This window comes from Terrapene carolina, unplaced genomic scaffold (assembly GCF_002925995.2).
Source record: "Terrapene carolina triunguis isolate 2854851 unplaced genomic scaffold, T_m_triunguis-2.0 Scaffold23, whole genome shotgun sequence".
NCBI lineage: Eukaryota > Metazoa > Chordata > Testudines > Emydidae > Terrapene > Terrapene triunguis.
The window spans coordinates 16,303,135-16,330,981 of NW_020664374.1; the positions used below are offsets into that span (position 1 = coordinate 16,303,135).

Consider the following 27,847-nt stretch of genomic DNA (forward strand, 5'->3'; position numbering starts at 1 on the left):
CGTCCTCCTTCTCCTCTTCCTCCTCCTTACTGGGAAGGGAGGTGTTGTCCTCGGCAGAGAGAGGGAGGAACGCCGTGAGTCCAGGGAGGAGGGTAGAAATGGGGGGAAGTTCCGTCGAAGAAGCAGAGACTCGGGAGTGTCAGATACCAGAGGTCTTTAAGGTATCTGAAGTCTTGTGGAAGGGGAAGGAGCATCATCAGTGCGGTTGTAATGCATGGTGATGGAGAGAGAGTGTATGTCCCTGAAGTTTCAGAAGATGGCACAAGAGATTTGGCCGGTGCCAGTGACTTGGCCAGTACCGAAGACTTGCTTGGTGCCGAAGATTTTGGTGTTGATGATTCGGTCAGTGCTGGTGACTTGGCTGGTGCCAACTATTTTGATGGTGCCAAGGACTTACTCGGTGCCAACAGCTTTGTCGGTACCAGAAATGGCATTGGTGCCATAGCTCCTGCAAGCAGGCTGCCTTGGTCCCCACAGCTGGGAAATGACGCCGAGGGCTGAAGGTGCCCGGACAAGATCATTAGACCATTTCTTTGAGCCAGTACCAGAGGTATTCAGATGAGCCCTGGAGCTATGTCCCCTGTGGGATGAGGTTGAAGCCACTGACCTAGCTAGGGATGGTGTTCTGGAGGGCTGAGCCTCAGAGTTTGAGGAGAAGGAAGCCTGTTTCTTGTTATCTGCATGATCACGGATGACTTTCTCTTCACAGGACATGGAGAGTGGGGGTCGGCAGACAATCTGACAGAGCATTAAGGCTTCTCTGGGGAAGAGTCCGGGCCCGGGTCCAATCCTGGATGTAGTGATTTCTCCATGAGGAAATTCAATCTAATATCCCTATTCTTTCTAGCTCTGGGTTTCAGGCCGAGGCAGTGAGAACACTTGAGGGACATGTCCCTCTCCCAGACAGTGGATACACTGTGGGTGGATGTCCATTATCGAGAAGGCGGCCCCGCACGAACGCACCTCTTATACTTGGGAGAGCTGGGCATAAGGGTGAAGGGAAAAGGGCTTCCCAGTCTGGAAGGCGGGAAGTGGGATAAATGGAAACCTAAGCTATGAGAATAACTGTAAAGATAAAGTTAAAACAAAAAACATTTTTTTTTATAGATAGACGTTGAAAGAAGAAGAGGAAAATACTAACTACTCTATCAGGTAAGGAACTATCTATGAGGAGCAGCGAGCTCTGCTAGCGGCTTCCGTCCCAGACCAAAGGTAATAAAGAAGGAACTGGGGCTGTCTGTCTGACCAAACAGTGCTATATATATATATGTCCTGCGCACAGTGTGAGAGAGACAAGATGCACATGTGCAGTCCTACGGGCACTTCTGGTGAAGATCTCCGATACCAGGCGCAGGAGACACTGCCGCACCTACAACGGAGCACCAATAGGGACATCACTTTAAGAAGAACAATGAACTAGTCATAATGATGTCTTTAAATAATCGTTAATAACTAAGCATCTGATGTAAGACAGCCTTCAACCTCATTCCACCACACACTTCTTGAAAATGTTTAATGAACAATTGAGTGTTTTCCTTTGTTTTAGCTTTGTAATACAGTTTTGTGTGTTTGTGTTTTATCAAGGAAAGTTTCTCTCACGGGAAAATAACTGACAAGGTTAGGACAAGCAGGTGCCGGGGGTGGCCAATGAAGAGGGGGGCGGCATGTCCGGCCGTTGGGCGGCAATTCGGTGGCGGGGCCATCACTCCCTCTCGCAGCGAAGGACCTGCCGCCGAATTGCCGCCGTAGACTGAAGCGGCGGTAGAGCTGCCGCCGATCGCGATCGTGGATTTTTATTTTTTTATTTTTGGTGCTTGGGGCGGCAAAAACTCTAGAGCCGGCCCTGCTGACAAGTCATATTTTTCTTGCCTTAATGCTTGACATTCATCAGTCATGACTACATAGAGTTAGTGCAGTCTCTCTCAAAGAAGCCAAAAAGAAACTGTGACATTTCATAGTGGTGTGAACCGTTCATCATCTGCTGCGTAGACTCCATTAATCTGGCCTGCTTTTAAATCTAGTATATCACAGGGAATCCCATTTTCTGTTGTCACTGGTGTGTCACATTTGTCTTCTAAATCTCCTGTCTCTGCAGACTCATTGTTATTTCTAAAAAGGAATAACAAAATTACATTACTGCAATCAAAGTGTACCATTCAACAAAGACTGGACATAAGAAAAATAGTTTAGCATGCACTTTTATTAAGAAGTTTACAACACACTATATACAAAGAGGCATAGTCTACTCATCTGAAGATAGGAATGGGAGTCAGAAATTCCTAAGTAAATTCTAATATCACTTTCACCCTGGCTCCCTTCTGTTGCCTCACTTAACTTCTAGACCTCAGTTTCCCCTTCTGTAAAATGGCTTGGAGGAGGGTGAAAAATAGAAAAGGAAAACAAAGAATAAAATACACATTCATATACTTAATAGATTTCAAGGCTATAAGGGGGCACCATGATCATTTAGTCTGACCTACTGCATAATACAGGCCATAGATTTCACTCAATGATTCCTGCATCTAGCCCAACAACTTGACTTAAAGACACGTTAGATGTTAGAGAATATATGCACCACATTTCTTGGTAATCTATTCCAATGGTAAGTTTCTCCCACTGTTCTAAATTTGTATCTTATGTCCAGTTCAAACTTCACTAGCTTTAACTTCCAGCCATTGGATCTTTGGCTGCTAGATTAAATAGCAATATGTCTTGCATACTTTCACTTTTCCAGACTCAAACTCTGATACCAACCATAATAAAATAGGTGCTGAAGAAAATGATCTAAACTGACAAACTGTAAGCAAATTTAGTCAACAATGACTGTATAGTTCCTTTAATTTCCATATTTATTTTGACCTTGAGACCTGCTGATTCATAGCTGAAGAAACCTGCTGTACTTTACAGACTGCAGCATCAGCAACTTAGAATGATAAGAAACTCACAGGTTAGCTACAGTATTTCTTCCAATCCCATAACACATTGTGACAACCTGACTCAGTACTTATACATCAGTAATATTAACAATAATAAAACTTTACTGGCCTGCGAGAGATACTTGGAGTTTAGAGACCTGCTAAAAATAAATGAGAGCGGGTAATAAACTCCTGTCCTCCTGCTTGTGACATGCTTCTGGGGTTGTCTCTCCTAGCTTGGAAATGAGACAAGTCTATTAGCAGAGAAGGAGATGACGTGCTGCCATGGTGATAGAGCTAACACATTGGAAACCAGGCTTATGAGGGATTGGAGAGAGAGTCTGTTCAGTATGGGCCTGATCCAGCTCCCACTGAGATCAGTGCCCAAACTGCCACTGATTTCAATAGAGAGGAAAATTGAGCCTATAATGAGAGGACCTGAAGCTAGAGCTAGATGGTTCTTGGAGTTGTATGTGGGGGCAGTAGATCTTGAATGTTACTCACCAAGGGCCTGATCGAGAAAAGCATCCTTATTTGGGACAGCACTGAAGCATGTGCTTAACTTCAATGAGACTTAATAAGTCCTACTGAAGTTAAACACATGCTTACATGCTGTCCTGAACAGGGATGGATTTAAACACATGCTTACATACTTTACTGAATCAGGGCCTAAACTTCAGTACATTGCTCACTCTGTAAGGGCCTGATCCAAAGACCATTGAAGTAAAAAGAGCCAGATTTTCAAATACTCAACACCTATAAGGTGGCTAGATTTTTGAAAGCACTCCAAAGGAAGCAACTCCCAGTGTGACACCCAACAAGCTGAGCTCCTTTGAAAATCTGGTCCCAAATGCCTGTCTCTTCCCTTGGGAAGCAAAGTGGCCCAGACATTCCCTGTAACCCTTAAATCCTCCCAGCAGTGGACAGGAACAAACACATTTGTTTTGCCTCATATTCAACTCCCTTCAACCACCGTTGGCTTGAAAGTATGATAGAATTCAAACATGAGCTGAGTTTGTGTTTTGCTGAGAAAAGATGATAGTGAAAAGAAGACAAGGTGAGCAGAGAGAAAAAGAATCTAATGAAAATATAAAGGCAAGAGATGGAGCAGAGAATGGGCAGGATGAAAAACAAATTTAGAGAGGCTGACAGGAGGAAGAAGCAGAGAAGGGAAAAGAAAAATATTCTAAATAAAACAAATTAAACAGTATATACCATATATAGGGACCCCTCCTGTGCCAGCCTACTTATTTTTGAGAAGGAGGAAGGAGATGGTGGTGTGTGTCTTTTGTCCCTAATCTACAGAACAGGCTTCCCATTAACTAGAGAATCATGATTACTTATTATTATCATTATTAATTTGTATTACAGTAGGGCCTTGAGGCCCAAATGGGGATCATGGCCCCACTGTGCTAGTCACTGCTCACATGCACAGTATGAGACAGTCCCTGCCTTGAGGAACTTACAGTCTAAGTAGACAAGACAGTCAGAGGATGAGATACGGAAGTATTATTATCCTAGATGTACAGAAGGGGTAATTTCTGTAAGGGTAACAGAGAGATTAAGGCTCAGGACCTCAAAAGGATTTAGGTGTTTAACTCCCATTGATTTCAGGGGAGTTCATTGATGCCCAAGATCACACCGGAAGTTTGTGGCAGAGCTAAGAACTGGACCCAGATCTTCTGAATCTCAGGTCAGTGCCTTAACCACAAGAACAGCATTCATTCATTGGCAAGGTTTTGTTCTTGTTGTTTAAAACAGGGATGGGATTAGATGGGGAAGAGTTTCACAAATTCATACCAGTCTTCTGAATCCAAAAAAATAATTTGAAAGCCTCACCAAACCTCCAACTCCATAGGGTTCACTCAACACTAGCAGTATATGTTATTTTTACCCAGTTGTTTCAACCTCTTTGCCTAAAATGAGGCATTTTTATACTGGGGAAATCTCTGCAATATCTGTCTTCACACATAAATCCATTTACATTGGATTATTCGTGAGAATTTTTTTTTTTTTTTTTGCCACTGGACATTTGCTAATGTTTAAGCTATCCAGCTGTCAACAAGAGTTTGTACTTTCCCAATCTATCTCCGATTCCTGTTTGAGCCTGCAATGAAATCATAATGCTTGTGACAACATATCAATGTCCATGATGATCATAGTCAAATAAAGGATGTTCTCTTCACTGTATGATCAAGCAGGAGAGTCTCAGATGAGCTTAGAGATGTCCTTATTTAAGTACAACTATCTGAAATAACAGCAAGTAGGAACAGAATGGGAGCTGGGGGTCAAACCCAAGGCTCCACCCACTCCCTTTCCCTCTCTATCCCCATGAACTCACTGGCTCACAGCAGCAAGTATCAAGTAAGTAACCCTTACTAGGACTGCCATGGCTACGATGCACTGAACACTATGACTGGTGCTGCAATATGAGCAGGGTAGTAAGGAGAGGGGAGACAACTACTCCTTACTCTACTGCATAGCCATGATAATCTAGTCTCATGGCGAGTCCAATCTGGAATTGACCATGTGAGATGCTGAGCTCCTAGAACTCCTCATGAAGTGAATGGGAGCTGAGGCCATACACCGACTTACAGGATCAGGCCCTTTTAAAATTTCAGTCAACTAGCCCTTCAGTCATTGGTCTGCCCTGCGAGTGGCTCCTGAATCTGCACAAATCAGGAGCAGTGTTTTAAATCTGCCAGTCTTAAAAATCAGTAGCCACAATCATTGCCAGCCTTTTCCCCTCTCACATGCCTTATCTCTGACAGGAGACCTACCTGCAGCACGGGGGCTGGCAGCAAATAAACTCCTTGTAAAGCAATCATCTTTATTAACAAGGCCTCCAAGATCACATTCTTACCTTGAGTTAACAACTCCACAGTCCAAAATAACAACACCTGCCCTTTTAAAGGACAGATATCCTCAACTGGGGAGAAAAGGCTGCTATTGTTTCTTTGTAACCAATGTGAACTGCAGAATGATCCAACTCTAACACTTCTAGTTCACTTAATTCACTAACAGTTGGTTAAAACAAAAGCACAGCTTACTTTTTGCGTTGCCGGATTCCTGAAACAACGAGGAAAAGAATTGCAGCCACAACGAGGCAAAGAACAACACCAAACACAATAACCCAGACAGGCACAGTGGGTTCAATGGGTGGTGATAAAGTGGAGGAAATTTTCAAGAACTGGAGCGTGTTGTCTGTCAGTAGGAAAGCACTGTTGATTCTGTTTCTGTTCATCCTTTAAAAAAATACAAAACACAACACAAATGATAAACACATTTATAAATGAAAAGACAATGAGGAAAATATAGCCCTGATGTAGGCAGTACAACTCTGGCAGGGCTGAATGTGGCTCAATATGAAGTTTTTAGGCTGCATACATTGCATAGCCATTGTCACTGATCCCTATATATCCTGTGCAGGGTGTTAGCCACAAGACTCCCATATGCAACTATTTGAAAGCTTAGGGGATAAGGACGAGACTTTATATTATCACTGTTTATGTATTTATTATATTACTAATTGATTCTGCTTTGGGTCATGCATAGACTCTCATGAGATGGAATATGTAAAAAACAAATGGAATTGTCGCTAAAACAAATTTTATTATTATACCCAGGGCCGGCTCCAGGCACCAGGCACCCAAGCTGGTGCTTGGGGCGGCACCTGGAGGGGGGCGGCGCGGCGGCCGCCGGGGAGAGCGGGGCCACAGCAGGGCTCGCCGCCCTGCCCCCGGCGCTCTGGCCGTGGGGGGGGGGGGGGGGGGGGGGCCGGCCCCCCGCGGGGGCCCCCCCCCCCCCCCCGGGGGCCCCGGCCCCCCCCCCCCCGGGGGGGGGGGGGGCAGGGGCCGGAGGCTTTTTCGCCTGGGGCGGCGAAAAAGCCAGAGCCAGCCCTGATTATACCTATTAATTAGTATAATTATCATCAAAGGAGGAATCTTGCACTTGTCAGATGTTGATTTTGATTCATAACACTGAATAGATTTTGCATGTCCAACTTAGATTCAGCATACTGTAAGCAAAAGTAGTTCAATACTGAGCACAGGAGTTCTCATTCTGTAGAGAATTTTGTTTCTTATCTCTAACCTACTGATAGGAATTTAAACATTTTTAAAAGCATATACTCTTCTTTAGTAGGTGAGAGACAACAGTTAAAAACCAAACATGTTATAACAGCATCCAATTTCTGTGGCAAACAGTGCCTATAAAAGACTTACTGTAAATCAGCTTATGCTACCGAATGTATCAAAGAACAACAGAAATGAATTAAAAAATGGTACATTCCAACACTCTTAGCAAGTTTCAGTGAATAAATAACCTCCTTTGCCCACTAATGCACTGAAGTTGTTGCTGGGTATCTCTGTAGGAAATAGTTTAATCTGCTCAGAAGCTTAAAGTTAATCTTTCCAAAAGAACGCATACTCATTCATCAGGAATTAGGTATTACGCCTTTGCAAAGATAACATGGTTTTTAAAGACAAAGTGCAGTATATTTAAAAACAATGGGTCTATTTTTCATTTGATGCTTGGGAAACATATGTGGGTAACTCTATTTATGGGAGTTACCCTTGCAAAGGCCTTGTGAACACATCGTAAACTGTTGAGGTCTGATAACCTATTTTTCTTCTCTTCCTATGCAGCTCCATATTATTGTTTTTCTAGCTTTAGAGCATGATTTTTAATGGGAAAGTGGGATAACTTATGCTACACTGTATTGTGTGCAAATGGTGCTCATCTACTACAGTGACAGGCTTCCCACAAAGACCTAAGATAAAAAGAATGTGAGCATTGGATTATTTGCTTGGGCTGACAGTGCAATATGAAACGGGAACATTCAGCACTAAAAGCATGAGCCTCTGTTACTTGAACTAAAAGTACTAAATCTCCTGTCTGGGAGCTGTAGCAGACTCTGTGGATCAGCCATTAGAGGGGCATGTGCAACACACACTGAACAGTAGGCTACAGTCAGAGCTCATCATGTCTAGACATCATGAGAACCCACAGTTAAAAAAAAAAAAAGACACCTTTCAAAGTTGCAATCAACCTCCCAAAGGCTCACACGTTACAACAAGAGTTCAAAGAGATTGTTCTCCCTCAGCCATATATAACGCCTTTTAATCTCACATGCATGTAGGAAGAAGAGTACAGACCCCATTGTGTTTAACTATAAACTAATTCATGTAATTAAAAAACACAGAGTGCTAGTTCATACGGCCTGAGACACAGGTCCACATTAAGAAAACATCTTTGGTTGCCAAGGAAGAGTCAGAGGGAGGGACAATTACTTTACCTTATGGCTGCCTCTACTTCACTTCCAGGAACAGTTGTCACATTTCTGGCAGAGTCTGTGACCACAAACCAAAATGACACCCTCTCTGTCATATTGCAAAGCAGCACATTGGAAATTCTGTGAACATTTAAAACAAAATGAAGTCATTGTAAAATAAGTAAGTACGTACTCAAGTGATGCATGTTATCACTGTATTTCGCAGTGTTTTAGTCTAAGGAGAAAAATCTTTTAGAAAAGGAAATTATTAGTTTCTGTTAATCTAATAAGAAAGAACGAGAAAGAAATACTGGTCATATTTTCTATCCTCCAATACAGTAACAAAACAATAACAAAATAACTGTATTTATAGAGGCTTTATTTTATTTTTAAAAACATTTTATAGCCATATCATCACCGTCATCTCACCACTAGGAAATGTGTTTTCAACCATATATATATGTAGGGCCAGCTTAGTGGGGCAGGGACCATATTTTTGTTCTGTGTTTGTATAGCACCCATCACAATGGGGTCCTGGTCCAAGACTGGGACTCCTAGGGGCTAAGGCAATAATAATAATAATAATAATTAATAATAGTGTACAGCTAGGACTATGACATCAGGAGCAGATTCCCTAAAGTTGCCATAAGGAGGTGCACATTGTACTTCCCTGCCCCAGTATGGTCCCTTGTATCTCAGGGAGGATTGTGGAAAGAAGAGATTTTATTTCCACTTGGAACTCCATAGGCGCTCCTGGTGCAGGAGATGCCTTCGGGAGTGCTGAATCAGTGCACCTGCCAGCTGCCCCGGCCATACCCACTTTCCAACCAGTGTCAGTCATCTTTCTGGGGCTGTGTTCGTTCCCTGTGCCGCCACTGGAAGAAGGGAGGCTGTGGACTCTTTGTCTGACTGCAGCCTCCTCTACAGACTTTTGACCTTGAACCTCTCTGAGACGGTTTATGCCAGAAAAAGACAGCCTAGCCCTGCAAATGAATCTAGCTCCCTGGTCACTTGCTGTAGTGGGAGTTGAGTGGATTGTGGAGGCAACGGGCTAAGTTTACTAGGGACTGTTAAACCTCAAATCATTCTAGCACTGACCCATAGTGTTTAGGTTATGTTCAGCTACATTTAAAGTTCTAGAGACAGAAACATTCAAGTGGATGTGAAGCAGTTATTGGAAGCTTTGTATGCAATCAGATTTTCATGAGTTGCTACATAAAATTGAGTCTGAACATGTCTTTAAAATTTAGCTTTTTGATATTCGTATACTTATCAGTAATTCATAATGAAAATACCATTAGAAATACATGAAGGATTAAAATCCGACAGGAATTTAAAGTATATCTGATAGTAGCCGACTTTGTATTCCGAAAATAAAATTCTGGCCCCAGACTGCTGAGACTCCAGTATCTGAACAGATTTTAGGTGGCATTTGTGTAAGCAGCTGTTCTGAGCAAGTGGCACTTGCAGATCAAACTCAAGAGTAAGGGCCCAGATTTACTTCCACTGAATTTCCTGGGCTGGTTAACACCGGCAGTAATTCAGCATAGCGCTGGCAAGTCTCCACACACAAGTGCCCTGGCAGTTCCCCACTGGGAGGATGGCACTACCAGCCCTCATGTGGAGTGAATCCCTATGGCCATGTATGCAGTAATTATAATGCCCAGTATTTATTATTATTTTGCCATTGGTTCCTCCTCATTTTTATGGCTTAGCCCATCCTTCTTAAAAAACAAGTTTTAACATTTCTTCCCCTCTGGTTTTCTAGTGGGATATATTTCCTTCTGCAAACAGCTACCCACAACAGAGTACTGTAAATGTTCATAGTGACATCTGCTGGCTGATCAGAAAAATAATTAAATGATTTCCATCTCTATTTATTTCATTAATAGGCAAATGCAATTATTAATATTTTTAATAGTTGAGCAGCAAGACTCATGAAAACAGGTACATTTTACTTCCTTTGAGCTCCCTGTTATGTATAAAATCCTTGCATGATTATAATCATCCAGAACTTGGCTCCACTGCCACTCTTCATCATCAGAATCTGAGAGTAGCAAATCCTTCTAGGCTTTGAAAAGAATGAAGCTGTTGTTCATGGGAGTTTCAAGTAGGCTGAGTAAATACCAAGATGGACTACAGTGCAACACATACCAGTTCACATATCTTTTCACAGCATGGTTATCATACTCTTATATATACCATTTCCCATTCCCACGTGTGATAATTCATACTGTGCTGTAACATTATATGTAGCTAACAGTCAGAATCTGTTCAGACTGAAAAACTTGCCTTCATTATGTAAATTACCATGATGTAAATTTGTAAACATATGTTATGATGTGAATATTTTTTTATTAATTGCAACATTTTATTAAGGTAAAGTTACAATAAAACTGCCTTCTGTGTTAGAAATAGTTAGCAAGTGTCAATATTTTGCCACGGAGATGATAGATGAATCTTAATGTTAGAATGACATACTGGACCAGCTCTTAGGACCCACAGTATGTGCACTGGCAAATCTCACCAGTGTTTTTTTTTTTAAATATACGACAATAAATTATTATTATGTGTATTCTTGTAGCACCTAAGAGCCTTAGTCATGGACCAGGACCCCATTGTGCTAGGCACTGCACAGACACAGAACAAAAGACATGCCCTGCCCTAAGTGCTTACAATCTAAGTCATAGTTTCCTCCAGATCAGTGAGCAGAAAGGACAAAAACTTGTAAGTTTCTTAGTCAGGGGGCGAAGTAACTTCTCTTCTGGGGGAGTTACCGGATTGTCAGGGAATACAAGAAAGGGGCAGGGAGCCAAAAGGCAGTGCAGAGGCACAGAGCTTCTGTGCAGACCCTGTCCTCTACTGGATCATAGGAGAACCACAGAATTTGGGTTCTTCTGAGCCCCTTGCTCTGACATTTTCAAGGCAGCAGACCCTTCTCCCCCCCCCCCCCCCGCAGAACCTTCTGGACACTATGAGGATTTTTCTGTGAAGAGTAACCAGCAGGGCCAAAATACTCATCTTGACATAATCAGTTCAAATCTGAGATCACACGAACACTTGTAATTCCATTTCCAAATAGTCAAAATATTTTAAATACGGATGTGATCCTTGTGTGGAAGATAGAGAACAAAGTTTGGTTTTGTGTGGCAGGTCAATGAAACATACTGCAGATATTTAAATATAGGTGTGATAAAAGATACAGCAACAACTGATTCTGCTATTTGATTGAAAGTAAATGTTCTCACATTCTTTATGTGCTAAAGATTAACTTGTCTCCAACACAAAAGAGATGAATATTATTTCAAACAAGTCACAGATTAGGGAAACCAGGGTTACCAACACAAATTACAGAGGATCAATTTTTAACACTGCGCGATCAAAGGTTGGTTTATGTAGTTCAGTAATGTCTATATTTCAAAGTGAATTACAAGGCCCTATTGAGAAGGAAATCAAGGATTTGTGCCTCTGTTGGAAAAGTTAAACTTTTCAATAAACATTCTATTATTATAGAATACTCAAATGGGTAGCGTGATTTTTCTGTCTCACACAACTTTGTCAATTTAATATGTCTTTAAAGTGTTAAGCACAAATCAGTGGCTTAGTTTTAAAATTCTAGTTTAATAAATTTTAGATTGAAATTTGAATTTAATGGGAACCTGCTCAGACATCCTGACATAAAGTAAAGTCTAAACAGGGCTTAATAATAACCTACTAGGGGCAGAAATGGGCACCTACTGCTGGCCTATTGCCATTTCCTATGCCAAAAGTTGGTCACCGTAGTGAAGAAAATCCTTTTATCCCTCCTCCAAGAGTCTAGCAAGGGGTCACTTTGAATCCTAGCAGGTAGGGTGTTCTGACTATGCTGATCCACTCACTATTCATCTCTCATGTCCTTGAAGAGTACGAATCAGGTTGGAGAGTTAATGAAGCCCTGAAACTGCTGTAGGAGCTATGTAGCATCTCTCATGCTGCTCAGTGACCTTGTAGCAATGATTCTTTCCCCTCCCAGATCACCCCCCTCTGTGCACAGCCAATATACTTGCAAGGGGAACATGGATTTGGACCTTCATGCAAAAACGTAATCCTTCAATCATTCTCTGTTCCTGTGATTTCATAAATCTTTGATCAATTGTGTACAATGTCTCATATTTGTTTAAATCTAGACCATAACATGCCTCAATGGTAATCAGCTAGTTTTTCTTTTTATGATACTGAGTGACTCATGGTGAATCTTCTACAACCCCTAATGAAAATTCATTGACATTTTGCCAGTAAAATCACTGAAACTGTAAAATGGAATTTAAACAGGTTATCTAATCATATAATTTACTGGCACAAAAGTTACATTGCTATATTAAAAGAACCCTACCCGATAAAGAAAGTGGAAACATTCTGTAACTTCAACACAACATTTTAATTGGTCTAATATGACACATTACAGTACATTGATTCTCCTTTAACAATGTAGCACCAAAGAATTATTCCTTTTCCAATGACACACAAAACCTCACCTCCAAGCAAGCAACAACACTGGCACAAAATGGCACACACCGGGGGGTCGGCAGTACGACCTAGTGATCGGAACAAGAGCCTGGCCTAGTGGTTGGAGCAGAACCAAGGGACAGAGTTGGAGGTATGGTCAGGAGACAGGTCAATGGCCAGAGCCAAAACAGAAGCAAAAGGTAAAACTGGGGAGGTGGTCAGGAGATAAGACAATGGTCGGGGCCAGTTCTGAGGAATGGAGGGACAAGGACTGGAGCAGAGCAGACAAGGTTTGGAGCAAGGGCTGGTGCAGGAAGCAGGTGTGGCACAGCTGCGGGCGTGGAACACATTGTGCAGCCACTGTGCTATTGTTGCTACAAGGCTTAAATGGTGATCTGTTGGCCCTTCTGTCCAAAAAGGGAGCACAGTCACTTAGTGAGGGTTTTATTGGGCCCAGCCAAGTTCATTGGATTGCTAGGAGGCCACACCTGGAGCCAGCTGAAGTCCTGACACGAAAGTATAGATTATAATACTTTCTGTGGGCCTTGATTCTTTTTTTCACCTACAATGGTATAAATGAGCAATAACTTAATTGAAGTGAATATGGAATTTAATAGAGAATGACAACTGTTCTACCAAGTATATAAATTAATCAATAGGACTCCATAGCAGAAATTCAATTCTGTATTAAAACTGATAGGTAGATTTAAAAATGTCTATGGAAAAGATTTTTTTCCACAAGGGGAATTATTTTGGTGTCAAACTGGCCTAAGTGAAAGGAGAAACTGTCACAGTATTTCCCTACAGACAAGCTAGAAGGGCATATTCAGTGGGGTCCCGCAGGGATCAGTTCTGGGTCCAGTTCTGTTCAATATCTTCATCAATGATTTAGATAATGGCATAGAGGGTACACTTATAATGTTTGCGGATGATACCAAGCTGGGAAGGCTTGCAAGTGCTTTGGAGGATAGGATTACATTGCACAATGATCTGAACAAACTGGAGAAATGGTCTGAAGTAAATAGGATGAAATCCAATAAGGACAATGCAAAGTACTCCACTTAGGAAGGAACAATCAGTTGCACACATACAAAATGGGAAACAGCTGCCTAGGAAGGAGTACTGTGGAAAGAGATCTGAGGGTCATATTGGATCACAAGCTAAATATGAGTCAACAGTGTAACACTGTTGCAAAAAAAGAAAACATCATTCTGAGATGTATTAGCAGGAACGTTGTATGCAAAATATAAGAAGTAATTCTTCCACTCTGCTATGCGCTGATTAGGCCTCAACTGGAGTACTGTGCTCAGTTCTGGCTGCCATATTTCAGGAAAGATTTGGACAAATTGGAGAAAGTCCAGAGAAGAGCAACAAAAATGATTAAAAGTCTAGAAAATGTGACCTATGAGGGAAGATTGAAAAAATTGGGTTTGCTTAGTCTGGAAGAAGCCTGAGGGGAGACACGGTAACAGTTTTCAAGTACATAAAAGGCTGTTACAAGGAGGAGGGAGAAAAATTGTTCTTCTTAACCTTTGAGGGTAGGACAAGAAGCAGTGGGCTTAAATTGAAGCAAGGGCAGTTTAGGTTGGACATCAGGAAAAACTTCCTAACTGTCAGGGTGGTTAAGCACTGGAATAAATTGCCTAGGGAGGTTCTGGAATCTCCGTCATTGGAGATTTTTAAGAGCAGGTTAAACAAACATCTCTCAGGGATGGTCAAGACTCCAGATAATACTTAGTACTGCCTTGAGTACAGAGGACTGGACTAGAAGACCTATCAATGTCACTTCCAGTCCTACACATCTATGATTCTATTTGAGCAGTAGGTTCTGTAAATTCCCAAGGCAGATAAAAACTTAAGCCCATTTGGTATCAGCATCATAATTTTTCTGCTTCCAAGTCAACTTACTATTATTTTTATTGCTATTAGCATGGCATGCAACTAGCAGTGATGTCAGCAGGGGGTGGAGCTTAAATGCCTCTCCCTTGTTTTTTCCCCAGGTGGATGAAATTGCCACATTTGAAGAAAAAAATTATGAAAACAGGGTTTGTATCAAAAATAAGTAAGAAGTGAATCTTCATGGACCATAAGTCTCATAAGCTAGAAAAGCGAACAATCCTGAAAAAGCTTTACAGGTCACTTTTAATGATTTGTTTACTTCAACTCATTTGCTCTGAGTAGCATTCATGTTGTTTGCAATGATGTAAAATAACAGAAGCATGCTGTCACCTGACTTGTTCCTGTGGAACCTGAGGAAAGCAATGGTGGTACATACCAGATATGGCTCTCTAGCTTAAAGGACAGCTTCTTACAAATCAGAATGAAATTGTAATGAACCAACATCTCAATTATGGATGGGAGTTGTTCTATTTAAAACCCAGTACTGTAGCTGCAATCAGATATCATATGACTCAGATTAGCTAATCTCTTTGCAAATATGGAAAACGCTTCATCAGACTCAGTGCCAGCCAGGGCCAGCTTTTCTTAAAAGTAAATCTAAAGCCTGGTCTCAGTAATGTACTAGAACTGCAGACATTTCTGTTTATATTCATAAACAAAAAAAATATAGGATACTAAAATATCTTTATATTGTTTTCATCTCTAAGGAGGAGGTGAGCATATTAAAGACATAGGAACTGCCATACTGACACTGACCAAAGACCTATCTAGTCTAATAGCCTGTCTTATGACAGTAGCCAATACCAGAAATTTGAGAGGAAGTTATAATACTCAATAACATGGGGGAGATTTTCTCCTGACTCCAGCTGGTAATCAGCTTATGCCCTGAAGTGTGAAATCTGAAGCTTTTTCCTGATAGAGTGTAAGGTAATTGGGAAGTTGTACTCTTAGGGACAGATAACCCTCCAAATTCTGATAAGTGTGTCATTGTATATCACTCTTGTCTTCTTTTCTCACAAGCATCTCTGTGTCTTCTTGCATGCTGGCCTTTCTGCCATCTTGTCTATGAGATGCAAAGGGGAGCATAGGTAACCAACGACAAAAAAGGGAACTGAGCCTCTATCATCATGCCTACCTGAGAAATAACACTGCATTTCTCATTGCTGTCACCCTTGTTCTTTCTTTCCCCTTCCTCCAACTCTTGGCTGTTCAGAACCTTCACTTATGGTGTCATGTTACATTTAAGGCCAAATTCTCTGCTGGTTTAATAGGTGCAGCTCCACTGAAGCCAACTAACTAATTTACGGCAACAGAGAATTTGGCCCATAGATTGTACACTGCTTGGGGCAGAGATCATAAACCGCCTAGCACATATTAGAATGGCAAAATAATAATAATAATGGCATTGCAGTATGCTGGTTCTACATAGTGTTTATTTCTATAACTTCTCTATGTCAAAATAGGTTCCATCATAAGCAATATTGTAAACATGTATATTATAGACTCACTCATAGACTTTAAGGTCAGAAGGGACCATTATGATCATCTAGTCTGACCTCCCGCATGATGCAGGCCACAAAAGCTGACCCACCCACTCTTGGAATAATTCTCTCCCTTGACTCAGCTGTTGAAGTCCCCAAATCATGATTTAAAGACTTCAAGTCGCAGAGAATCCTCCAGCAAGCGACCCCTGCCCCATGCTGCGGAGGACTAAGTATGCACTTACTGAGTTGTTTCTTTGTTGGAATATCTTCTCATTGCAAAAGCCACCATTGCCTTGAACAGATATTCTTCACTTGCATCCCAGGCATACTGTAAAGAAAGATAGAAAATTAACAGTTCTAGCACTAGTACCGGCAGGGAGGGGGGTTGCATGGAGCACTGACCCTGAAACAGTCTATCATTCAAAAAGAAATAAACCTTCCTGATAATGTTATGAAAATAACTTCTTGAATACTGTTTGTTGTGCATAAAGGATTTTTATAGGGCTTGTCAGAAAGTACAATACACAGAACTTTATAACTTTTCAAAAAACTGAATGGACTGAATGCTTACGAAAGTTGCCAGGCTGACAGCACTAGAGATCTAATTTTACTCTTTATCTAAGGGTATGTCTACACTACAGGATTAATCCGAATTTAGATAATTCGAATTTGGGAAACAGGTTGTATAAATTCGATTGTGCGCGGCCACACTAAGCACCTTAATTCGGTTTTAAACCACATTAATTCGGTGGTGTGCGGCCACACTACCCCATTAACTTAAACACAGTAATTCGGTGGTGTGCGTCCACACTAAGCCTAATTCGAATTAACAAAATCGATTTAGGCTCTACTCCGTTCGTCGAGGTGGAGTACAGAAATCGATTTAAAGGGCCCTTTAATTCGAATTAACTGGCTCTGTAGTGTGGACGGGTGAAAGGTTAATTCGGATTAAGGCAGCTAAATCCGAATTAAAGTCCTAGTGTAGACCAGGCCAAAGACTAGGAATACCAGTAGAAGCTTCCCCAAACTCCACCAAGGTGCCTGGAACCTATTCTGGTCAGATCACCTCTATGAACAAAAGTGAAGTCTACACTCCATGCCCATTCTGTCCTTGGCCTGAACAGGCAGAGAGAGTAGACTTCACTGTCATTCCTAGAGGTGGTCTGAACAGTACAGGGCACAGGCACCTTGGTTAAGTTTGGGGAAGAAGTGCTAGTTGTGATGCTGGTTTCTGAGATATGGACATCTGTACATCATGAAAACAACTCATTTCACACAGGCTATTGAACAGTAATCAGACAGTAGCAACTTTCAGTGAAAACAGACCAAGGCTAGATAGTGACATAGAAATGAAGGACCATTGTCTATACCTCTTTTACAATGAATACATTACTATCTGTACATACAGTTTTCCAAATATCAGGATAAGTATATATATGCTCTCATAGGTAGGTATAATTCTAAATTAAGTTGAATGGAGTTGCACCTGCTTACGTAAGGGCTGAGTTTAACCCATTGTCTTGACACCTGACAGAAAACTGCACTTAACATCATTAGTGTTCTAAGAGCTAAAAACTGAAAGCTTCTAAAAAATTCCTATCTCTGAGTGCATATTAAGCAATAATTGTAACAACGTTCATTGAAACTATAGAACGAAGAGGCTTAAAGTGCAGTTAAACTTCGCAAAATTACTTTGTAAAAAAAAATTGTGTGGGTCCATGTTTATTATTCCTAAATAACTTCATATTGTATTTATTCAGTTTGCTAGTACAACGATTTTTTCCTCTAACTGCCCATTTCTGCGTATCTATTCTAAGATCTGAAAGTCAAGCTGTGTTATTTTTATTCACAAAGTATCAACAGGTTATAAAGATTCTGCAACTGGAACGTAGGGCCAGATTCTCAGCTTGTGTAAAGCGGCATACCTCCACTGACTTCCATGGAACTATGCCCAACTTACACCGGCTGTGAATCTGAGCCTTCTTTATTAATTATTGATTGTGTGTCAGACAGAAAAGAATTCAGCTAACCCTTCCATGGATGTATTGGCTAAACAGTGGTAAAGGGTAAAAAGTAGTAAAAATTAACTCTGAGTAAGAAGATGTCATTTTACATAGTCAATTTGCTGATCATAACTGCACTTGGAAAGCAGGGCTGCTCAGAGTATTCAGGGGGCCCGGGGCAAAGCAATTTTCAGGGGCCCCTTCCATAAAAAAAATTGCAATACTATAGAATACTATATTCTCGTGGGGGCCCCTGTGGGGCCCGGGGCAAATTGCCCCACTTGCCCCCCACCCCGGGCGGCCCTGTTGGAAAGGATTGCAGAATTAAAGTTAAAGCAAAGAAAATGTTAGGACAGATTAGGATATTCAGCTAAAGGAAAACATATTTTAACCACTGGGCATGTTATTTTACATTTCAATATAGCCACAAAGTAACCACAAGTACATTTCTAGACAGTGGGTGAAATCCTAGCCCCATTACATTCAATGGCATACCTCCCAGCGTTTCCAATGGTGTTGGACAGGTCTTGCCCCAGGAGGGGGTGTCAGGTGCTGCCCTGGGGAGTGGGAGGCCCTGGCTGGAGGGAGTTGAGTGCTGCCCCCAGTGCGGGGGGGAGGCTTGGAGAGTTGCAGAACAAGCCTACCCTGGACTCACCCCACAGCAGCGGCTCCTGTCCCACAGGTCTGGACCTGGCTCCCTGCACTCTAATGGGGTAGTAGCCATGCCAAATTTGAGTGGCACTGTGACAGGTGCCATGCTGCCCCTCACCAGGGAGGCAGGCAAGCTGAACCTGAACAGCAGTGTGACCCTGTGTGCCAGGACTCAGGTCGCAATGCCTGGAGTGGGGAGCTGGGCCCAGGCAGCCCCTTGGGACAGGAGCCACTGTATCCATGACAGGAGGTTTCGGGGTCAAAGTGGGACAATCCCAGGAAACCTAGGACTGTTGGGAGGTATGTAGTGGGAGGTTTGCTATTTACTTCAATGGGGCCAGGATTTCACAAAGGTTTTCTATATGCAGACAGAGAAATATACTAGCATGACACAACACTTCTATATATTTTCATTCACAACTCCGTACAGGATAACAGATCTTCGTAGGAGTAATAGCAGACCAATGTGGTGAACGTAACATCCCTGAAAAGCAGCTTTCAGAATCTGCTCTGGAAATACTGCTTTGCCTTCAGTGTATGATCGGTCAGGAGCTTCCATTACTTAGCAGAGGGATAGCTCAGTGGTTTGAGCATTGGCCTACTAAACCCAGGGTTGAGAGTTCAATCCTTGAGGGGGCCATTAGGGATCTGGGGCAAAAATCTATCTGGGGATTGGTCCTGCTTTGAGCAGAGGGTTGGACTAAGATGACCTCCTGAGGTCCCTTCTAACCCTGACATTCTAATAATGCTTCTCACTGGATGTTTTAGTGGTTGAGGCCAGAACACTGACAAACTTGCATGGACTAGTCACTGAAAAGGTGTTTTGGGTCCTATGGGCATTCATGGCATTTTCTAAAAGGGATATAAGCAGCAACTGAGGGCCAGCAATACCTAGTTGAGAGTGGTAAACAAAGAGGCAGGGTCGGAACATGGTTAAGAGCATGTCTGCTAGTATTTTCAAAAGGCCTCACTGGGATTCCATACACTTACACAAGTCCTGCTGGTCTAGACATGCCTTGGGAATGACAATCTTAACACTCACCACACACATCCCTTGGAGTAGGCTGATGCAGCGCACTTGAGACTTTCGCACTGACTATAGCCTGGTTACAAAAAGCATCAAATACACTGCAGATTATTACTGCACATGTCTGATTTTGTAAGCAAGTAGTTTTTAAGTGAAGTGAAACGTGGGGGTATGCAAGACAAATCAGACTCCTGAAAGGGGTACAGTAGTCTGGAAAGGTTGAGAGCCGCTGGTCTAGGAAACAAGAATGGTGTTAACATACTGTGGTGATACGTGCCAATATAGGAACATAGAACGACAAAATGGTAGTCTGAACAAAGGACTCTCTCCCGAGACCTAAACTTTCTTCCTACAGAACTGATGAAGATGTGAGACAGCAACAACAAAAAGACTGAGACATAAAAATAAAAGATATAGTATAAAAGAACACTGAATGTAGATGAGGACCATACACCTATTTTTCATCATTTTAAGGACATCCGTATTCAAACAACACAGCACTGTTTACAGTGCTAAAAGAAAAGATCTTCCTCTCATTTGTTCATGGAATTACTGATTGACTCACCACACACTATTGCATTTTTTCAGGACAGCTTCAAGAGGAAAAAAATCCCTGTTATATTCATCATTATACCTATTTGCCCAGCTCTCAAGACATCCACATGAGATGCCTTGAAAATAGATGACTATGTAAGCTCTATTGCATGCTAATATAGGTAATAGACGCAGTGCAGCATTACCAAATACATTTATCTTTAAATAGCTGAGTACAAATTTGGTTTGTTTACATACTATTTATGCACATATTGCACTGCTTTGTACAAGAGATATTCTGAACACTTCACTTGCAATTCAGAAAGCAATAGCAGACTATCAGTGAAACAAAACTGCAATATTTAAAACTACAGGTTCTGTGCTGATCAGAGAGCTATTACACATACCATCTTCTATATTCTCTAAAGTAGCAGAGTTATACAGACAGATCTAGCATTCAGAAGGCAGTGTGATGCTTTAGCAGTCTGACTCTATGGGTCAAACTGAGCCTAGACATAAGAAAGCACAACAATCATTGACTTTAACACATATTATATTTATTTACACCATGGTCAATATGGTCCTATTAATTTAACTCTACCACTCTAAATATCTATGTGACTGACAGTCATCAAAAGGATTCGAGTACTGCCAGAGTTCTCAGATTATTTCATCATGTTAAAACCATTTTAATGGATTATCTTGCAGATCACCTCCCTTTCACTGTGTGATCACATGGATCACATTCCCTCCATTGGTGATGAAATAACATCTGTGTGTGAGTTACAGCAATTGCTTACATGGAAAAGAAATATTAGTAAAGCATTTATTGTATTTTCAGCTCCCCTTTAGTGTGATTTAGTAGCTAGAAATAAAGAGGATATACAGTACCATGTGATCAGAGGCTCTCGGGATCACCAATGGTCTAGACCAGTGTTTTTCAACCAGAGGTACATGTACCCCTGGGGGTACAGAGACGTTTTCCAAGGGGGTACAGCAACTCATCTAGATATTTGCCTAGTTTTACAACAGGCTACATAAAAAGCACTACTGAAGTCAGTACAAACTAAAATTTCATACGAGTTGTTTATACTGTTCTATATACTATACACTGAAATGTAAGTACAATATTTATATTCCAATTGATTTATTTTTAATTATATGGCAAAAATGAGAAAGTAATCAATTTTTCAGTAATAGTGTGCTGTGACACTTGTATTTTTATGTCTGATTTTGTAAGCAAGTAGTTTTTAAGTGAGGTGAAACTTGGGGTATGCAAGACAAATCAGACTCCTGAAAGGGGTATAGTAGTCTGGAAAGGTTGAGAGCCACTGGTCCAGACAACACAGTTTAGGAAACTCAGTAGTAACCTATAATGATCTGAACTAAAGAAAGTAAAAGTATTAATACTATCATATGTATATTACAGTAGCACCAACAGGCCAGCCAGGTCCAGGCTCCATTGTGTGAGGTGCTGTATAAAAATAGTAAATGACGTTCCCTGCACCAAAGAATTAAGTCTCATTCTTGAACATGATAAAGAATGGTGTCTGTCTTTGCTACCATTACAAAATACGTGAAAATAATTGATTACATTATTCTCTATTATTTGTTAGCTCTACTGACCTATATGCTAACCCCCTGGATGTATACATCTTTATGGGTGATCCTGCCATCCAAGATTTAAAGTGCCAGTACTGCTTATAGTCTTGTATCACTGTATATTACACATTCATCTGAAAATGAATAAAAGAGATTTAAGTAGCAGAGCATCTAATCAATGATGCAATAGGAGACTATATATTTTCCATCTGAAACTTATGTGATTGTATTCTCTCTCCTCCATGTTAAAACTGGAAAGATAGCATTGTGCCCCAAATTATTAAGACTGAATTAATTTTAGAGTATATTGATATCTATTTGAATTTAATTTATTTGCAGACGGCATTAGAAGTGCTGTAAAAAGGTAACCATTCATTGTGCACCCAGAGAAGCGATTATTGACCATCTGGTGATACTTTTGTGTGTCAACAAACTATTCTCAGCAGGTTGTTGATGTAAAAATTATCCTAAATTAGATTGTTGCAGGTCTTAGCTTTATTCAAACCTCTCATACTGTGTGAAATAAACTAGAGTTTATTCTGCGTAAAACAACTAGAGGAATACTTTATTATAACAAAAGCCAGAATAAGGGGTACCTTTGGGCTACTGCTTCAGGTCTTAGGTGCTTTGTGATGCAGAACTTAGTAAAATAGTAAAGAGTAGAGTAACTGAAAAAAATATTTATTTGACTATAGTCAGAGAGATGTTATTGTTAAGGGAGAAAACGTGAACTGTCACTTTCATTCTTTGCTCAGAATGGAAACAGTTGTAATCAAGGTGAGTATCAGGTACAATTTCATCATATTTTCTGCTGCAGGATTATGTTATTTTAAATATATTTTTAAAACAATCCAACTTAATCTGTTTTTATTAAAGTTTCTTAGCCAAGGAAAGCTGACTTAAATATTGATTTTCAAAGACAAATACTTTAACATATATCCTGAGGATCTATTCCCTATTTGTTCTGACTGTTGCACTTTCTATCACAATCAAGTCCCTGCTCACACAGATTTAAATTATTTGACATTTCAGTTTTATTTGGGAATAGCTTCCTGTGTCATAAAAAGAGCTTGAGTATCTGCAACAAATACCTTTTACAACATATTACTGTGGCAGTTTATTTCCCAGGCTTCTAGCATAACTGGGTTCTTGTCTTCCAATAAAGAAAAAGATCAAGACATTTCCTATCTAATTCAATGTTGAACCCTGTAACATACAGGAGATAGATATACTGTAAGTATTCGAAACTGGGAATGAATTGATGGGTTCTGTCCATCGATCTGAAAGTCTGAAATAAAATCAAAACTAAGGAAGATCTAAGTCTTTTCCTTCTTATCTGCCACCACTTGCTTGCCTTTACCTTTTAGCATTCTCAAGCAGAGCAGCTTTAGCCAAAGTAGGAGAGAGAGAATTTGTCTTTACATTGCACTGTTCATATTGAAGGTACAATATCTCTAAGTGCTTTCCAAAATAATGTACATGGAACATTCTCGTTATGAAGAGGTATGCTTTATACTTACTGTTTTAAAGGACACTTGTTTTAGACTAATGCTATCCTAACCTCAAGAAACTAATACCTGAATTATGACTTGATGGGCAGTTTATTACAGTGAGGACGTCAGTGCAAATTGTCCCCACAGAGATTTTACCATATATATTAGCTCTACTTAGTCAGTTATTCAGTCAGAAAGAATACATGAAGATACTTTACTTACTGCATTATCTCCCAAAGCTGTTTTGATACTAAGCCGTACTTTGAAAGCATTCTGTGCATCTGACACAAAGAAAAAGAAAGCAATAAACATAAAAATAATCTTGGAAAATTGGTTTTTAAATTATTTACTTTTCCAACTGTATTACAGAGCATAGTCTTAAAAGCTTCTAAATGTATCTTAACTTATGACATGATTAGGAGACCTCGACATTGTTAGTGTGAACAAGCCCGGACACAGTGGATTCTCAATGTGGTTTTAACCATGATCTCTTCAGAATAGAATAATATTGGCTTTAGCAACCTATTCACAAACTCACAAAAGAGATGAAGGTTCAGAGCAAACACCCTCAAACTCTATAAGAAGTGTTACAAAAATAAGTCTAAGCGGCCAGCTTTGAAAGTGTCCACCAAGTTGAGACATTTAACTGATAAAGGATGAGGCTCAATTGCAAAACTTACCTGGCCTGCAGACCTCAGAATGAACAATGGTAACCAAGGAGAACGCAAGCAGCAAAACCCCTAACATCCTTTCAGAGTGGAAAACTTGTGGCAAAAAGAAAAAAAGGCACCACAGTAAAGCAGTCTTAAACTTTCTGTGACCCAGGATTAAAGCATCAGCAGAAAAAATGAGCAACTAAGTAAAAGGTTTAATAATTAACCGCATTATTTTAGCTAAAACTGTAATTGGAAAGAACCATTTTCTATTTGCTTTTTTCTCTTTAGCAAAGAAAGAGATAAGACACATTTAATTTTCTTCCTCCAAGTTATTTCTTAAAACAATTAGAAAACTTCATATGCTAGCCATAGCTATACTTTCTGGTCTTTTTGGTCTTGATCTCCAACATATACCAAAAAGGTCTGAGATCATAAGGTACTTAATTCAAAGCCAACCTGCAGTCTAGTAGCTGTGTGATGTGCTGTCACTCATAGGATGTGAAGTTGCATTGTGCTGCCATTGTGCAATGTTGACAAGTTCTGAGGGAAACTGCAACCAAGTTTAGCTAGAAGGTTCGATTTGCCTGACAAATGGCCTTAAGATAAACATAAGAACAGCCATACTGGATCAGACCAATGGGCCATCTAGCCCAATATCCTGTCTTCTGACAGTGGTCAATGCCAAGTGCTTCAGAAGGAATGGACAGAACAGGCAATCATCTAGTGATCAACTCCCAGCTTCTAGCAGTCAGAGGCTAGAGACACCCACAGCATGGGGTTGCATCCCTGACCATCTTGACTAATAGCCATTGAAGGACCTATCCTCCATGAACTTTAGTTCTTTTTTGAACCCCATTATATTTTTGACCTTCACAACATCCTCTGGCAATGAGTTCACTGGGTTGACTCTGTATTGTGTGAAGAAGTACATCTTTTTGTTGTTTTAAACCTGCTGCCTATTAATTTCATTGGGAGACTCATGGTTCTTCTGTTACGTGAAGGGGTGAATAACATTTCCTTATTCACTTTTTCCACACCATTCACAATTTTATGGAACTCTATCATATCCCACCTTAGTATCTCCTTTCCAAGCTGAAAAGTTCCAGCCTTTTGAATCTCTCCTCACATGGAAGCTGTTTCAGACCCTCAATCATTTTTGTTGCCCTTCTCGGTACCTTTTCCAATTCTAATATATCTTTTTTGAGATGAGGCAACCAGAACTGCATGCAGTATTCAAGATATGGGCGTACCATGGATTAATATAGTGACATATTTTCTGTATTATTATCTATTCCTTTCCTAATGGTTCCTCACATCCTGTTAGCTTTTTTGACTGCCACTGCATGTTGAGCAAATGTTTTCAGAGAACTATCCACAATGACTCCAAAATCTCTTTCTTGAGTTGGAACAGCTCGTTTAGCTCTGGATTACATTTTCCAGTGTGCATTACTTTGCATTTATCAATACTGAATTTCATCTGCCATTTTGTTGCCCAGTCACCCAGTTTTGTGAGATCCCTTTGTAACTCTTTGAGGTCTGCTTTGGACTTAACTATCTTGAGTAATTTTGTATCATCTGCAAATTTTGCCACCTCACTGTTTACCCCTTTTTCTTGATCATTTATGAATATGTTGAACAGCACTGGTCCCAGTACAGATCCCTGGGAGACACCACTATTTACCTCTCACTATTCTGAAAACTGACCATTTATTCCTACCCTTTGTTTCCTGTGATTTAACCAGTTACTGATCAATTAAATGACCTTCCATCTTATCCCATGACTGCTTACTTTGGTTAAGAGCCTTTGGTGAGGGACCTTGTCAAAGGCTGTCTGAAAGTCCAACTATACTATATCCCCTGGATCATCCTTGTCCACGTTTGTTGACCCCCTCAAATAATTCTAATAGATTGGTGAGGCATGATTTCCCTTTACAAAAGCCGTGTTGACTCTTCCCCAACAATTCATGTTCATCTATGTGTCCGAATAATTCTGTTCTTTACTATAGTTTCAACCAATTTGCCTGGTACAGAAGTTAGGCTTGCCAGCCTGTAATTTCCAGGATTGCCCCTGGAGCCTTTTTTAAGAATTGGTGTCATTTTAGCTATCTGCCTGTCATCTGATGCAGAAGCTGATTTAAATAATAGGTTACATACCACACTTAATAGTTCTGCAATTTCATATGTGAGTTCCTTCAAAATTTTTGGGTGAGTACCGCTTGGTTCTGGTGACTTATCACTGTTTAATTTATCAGTTTGTTGAAGCATGAAGGGACATACAAATATTTACCATATCTGGTACGTAAATATCTTGCAATGGTGGCTACAACAGTGCTACGCAAACACCTGTTCTCACTTTCAGGTGACATTGTAAATAAGAAGTGGGCAGCATTAGCTCCCGTAAATATAAACAAACTTGTTTGTCTTAGCGATTGGCTGAACAAGTGGTAGGACTGAGTGGACTTGTAGGCGTTAAAGTTTTACGTTGTTTTGTTTTTCAGTGCAGTTAGGTTAAAAAAATCTATACTTGTAAGTTTCACTTTCATGATAAAGAGATTGCACTATAGTACTTATATGAGGTGAACTGAAAAATAAATACTATTTCTTTTATCTTTTTTATAATGCAAATATTTGTAATTAAAAATAATAATATAAAGTAAGCACAGTACACTTTGTATTCTATGTTGTAATTGAAATCAATGTATTTGAAAATGTAGAAAAACATCCAAAAATATTTATAATATATTTAAATTGGTATTCTACTATTGTTTAACAGTGCAATTAAAACTGCAATTAATCACGACTATTTCTTTTAATCTAGTTAATTTGTTTTGCATTAATCGCATGCATTGACTGTTATTAATTGACAGCCCTACTTAAAATATTTCATGCTGATAAGCAACTAGCCAAAGACTCAAAAATTATCAAATTCTTTTTAGGCCTGCCTAATTATACTTTTACACTTGAACTGCTCCTTTCTATTTTCCTCAGTAGGATTTAACTTCCAATTTTTAAAGGATGCCTTTTTGCCTCTTACCTCTTCTTTTACTCTGTTGTTTAGCCATGGTGGCACTTTTTTGGTCTTCTTCCTGTGTTTTTTAATTGGGTTATTCATGTAATTTGAGCCTCTATTGTGGTGTATTTTAAAAGTTTCCACTACTTTATTCCATGATAAGGAATAATGTGGCCGAAAGGATGGCCTTGCCCAAAGGACCTCTTTCCACTCTCACAAAAGAAACAAGACCACATACCATAAATTACAGATCATATTCCTTTCACATAGACAAGTTATGAAATGTGAAGCTTCAGTCAGCACAATGGCTTAGTACTAGCGTAGAGCAATCACCATGCAGCAGATCTAGCTGATGAAGTCTTTAGGATTCTTGCTGCTGCCTAGTTCAGGCACCTTGCTGAAGTGACATGCTCAAGGCAGGAATTTGGAGGTGAAATGCAGGATTGCATCTGATACCACCCTGAACTGAAAAAAGCTCAAGGCTGAGAACTGCCTTCCTAACTATTGGAAGACCACTGCAATGGTAACTGAAGTAAGAGAAAAAAAGAAATTGCAGGATTTAAATAGGAGAGTATGTATTCATGTTGAATATGTAAATATTCATATTATATATATATGTATGTATGCACATATGTATGAAAATATTATTGTTATATATTTTCTACACTTTTCCAGGATGTCAGAGAAAGAAATAGGGGATAGATGTGGAATATTTAAATGTGTTACTTCAAGCATTTATGCAATCTTTACAAGCCAGGGAGTAAGAAGGGATTCTTTTATTCCCCCATCCCTTTGCATTCTCCCTGTGGCTGTTCC

At 40.2% G+C, this 27,847-nt stretch overlaps 1 protein-coding gene across 1 annotated transcript; it reads right to left on the reverse strand.

Moving 5' to 3' along the window:
* Positions 1–1,952: 1,952 nt before the first annotated feature.
* Positions 1,953–24,112, reverse strand: LOC113406154 (collectrin-like). Its single transcript, XM_026649134.1, has 6 exons — positions 24,046–24,112; positions 23,588–23,646; positions 16,298–16,383; positions 8,212–8,328; positions 5,966–6,160; positions 1,953–2,109 (listed from the first exon to the last, which is right to left on the reverse strand). Exons 1-6 carry the CDS (start codon positions 24,110–24,112, stop codon positions 1,953–1,955), a joined length of 681 nt encoding a protein of 226 aa, XP_026504919.1.
* Positions 24,113–27,847: the final 3,735 nt, after the last annotated feature.

Coding starts and splice junctions, on each gene's coding strand:
- LOC113406154 (XM_026649134.1), bottom strand. CDS start 24,112: ATGTTAGGGGTTTTGCTGCTTGCGTTCTCCTTGGTTACCATTGTTCAT. Junction 23,647..24,045: donor TTCTGAGGTCTGCAGGCCAG/GTAAGTTTTGCA, acceptor TCTTTGTGTCAG/ATGCACAGAATGCTTTCAAA. Junction 16,384..23,587: donor CAGCTTTGGGAGATAATGCA/GTAAGTAAAGTA, acceptor CTTTCTTTACAG/TATGCCTGGGATGCAAGTGA.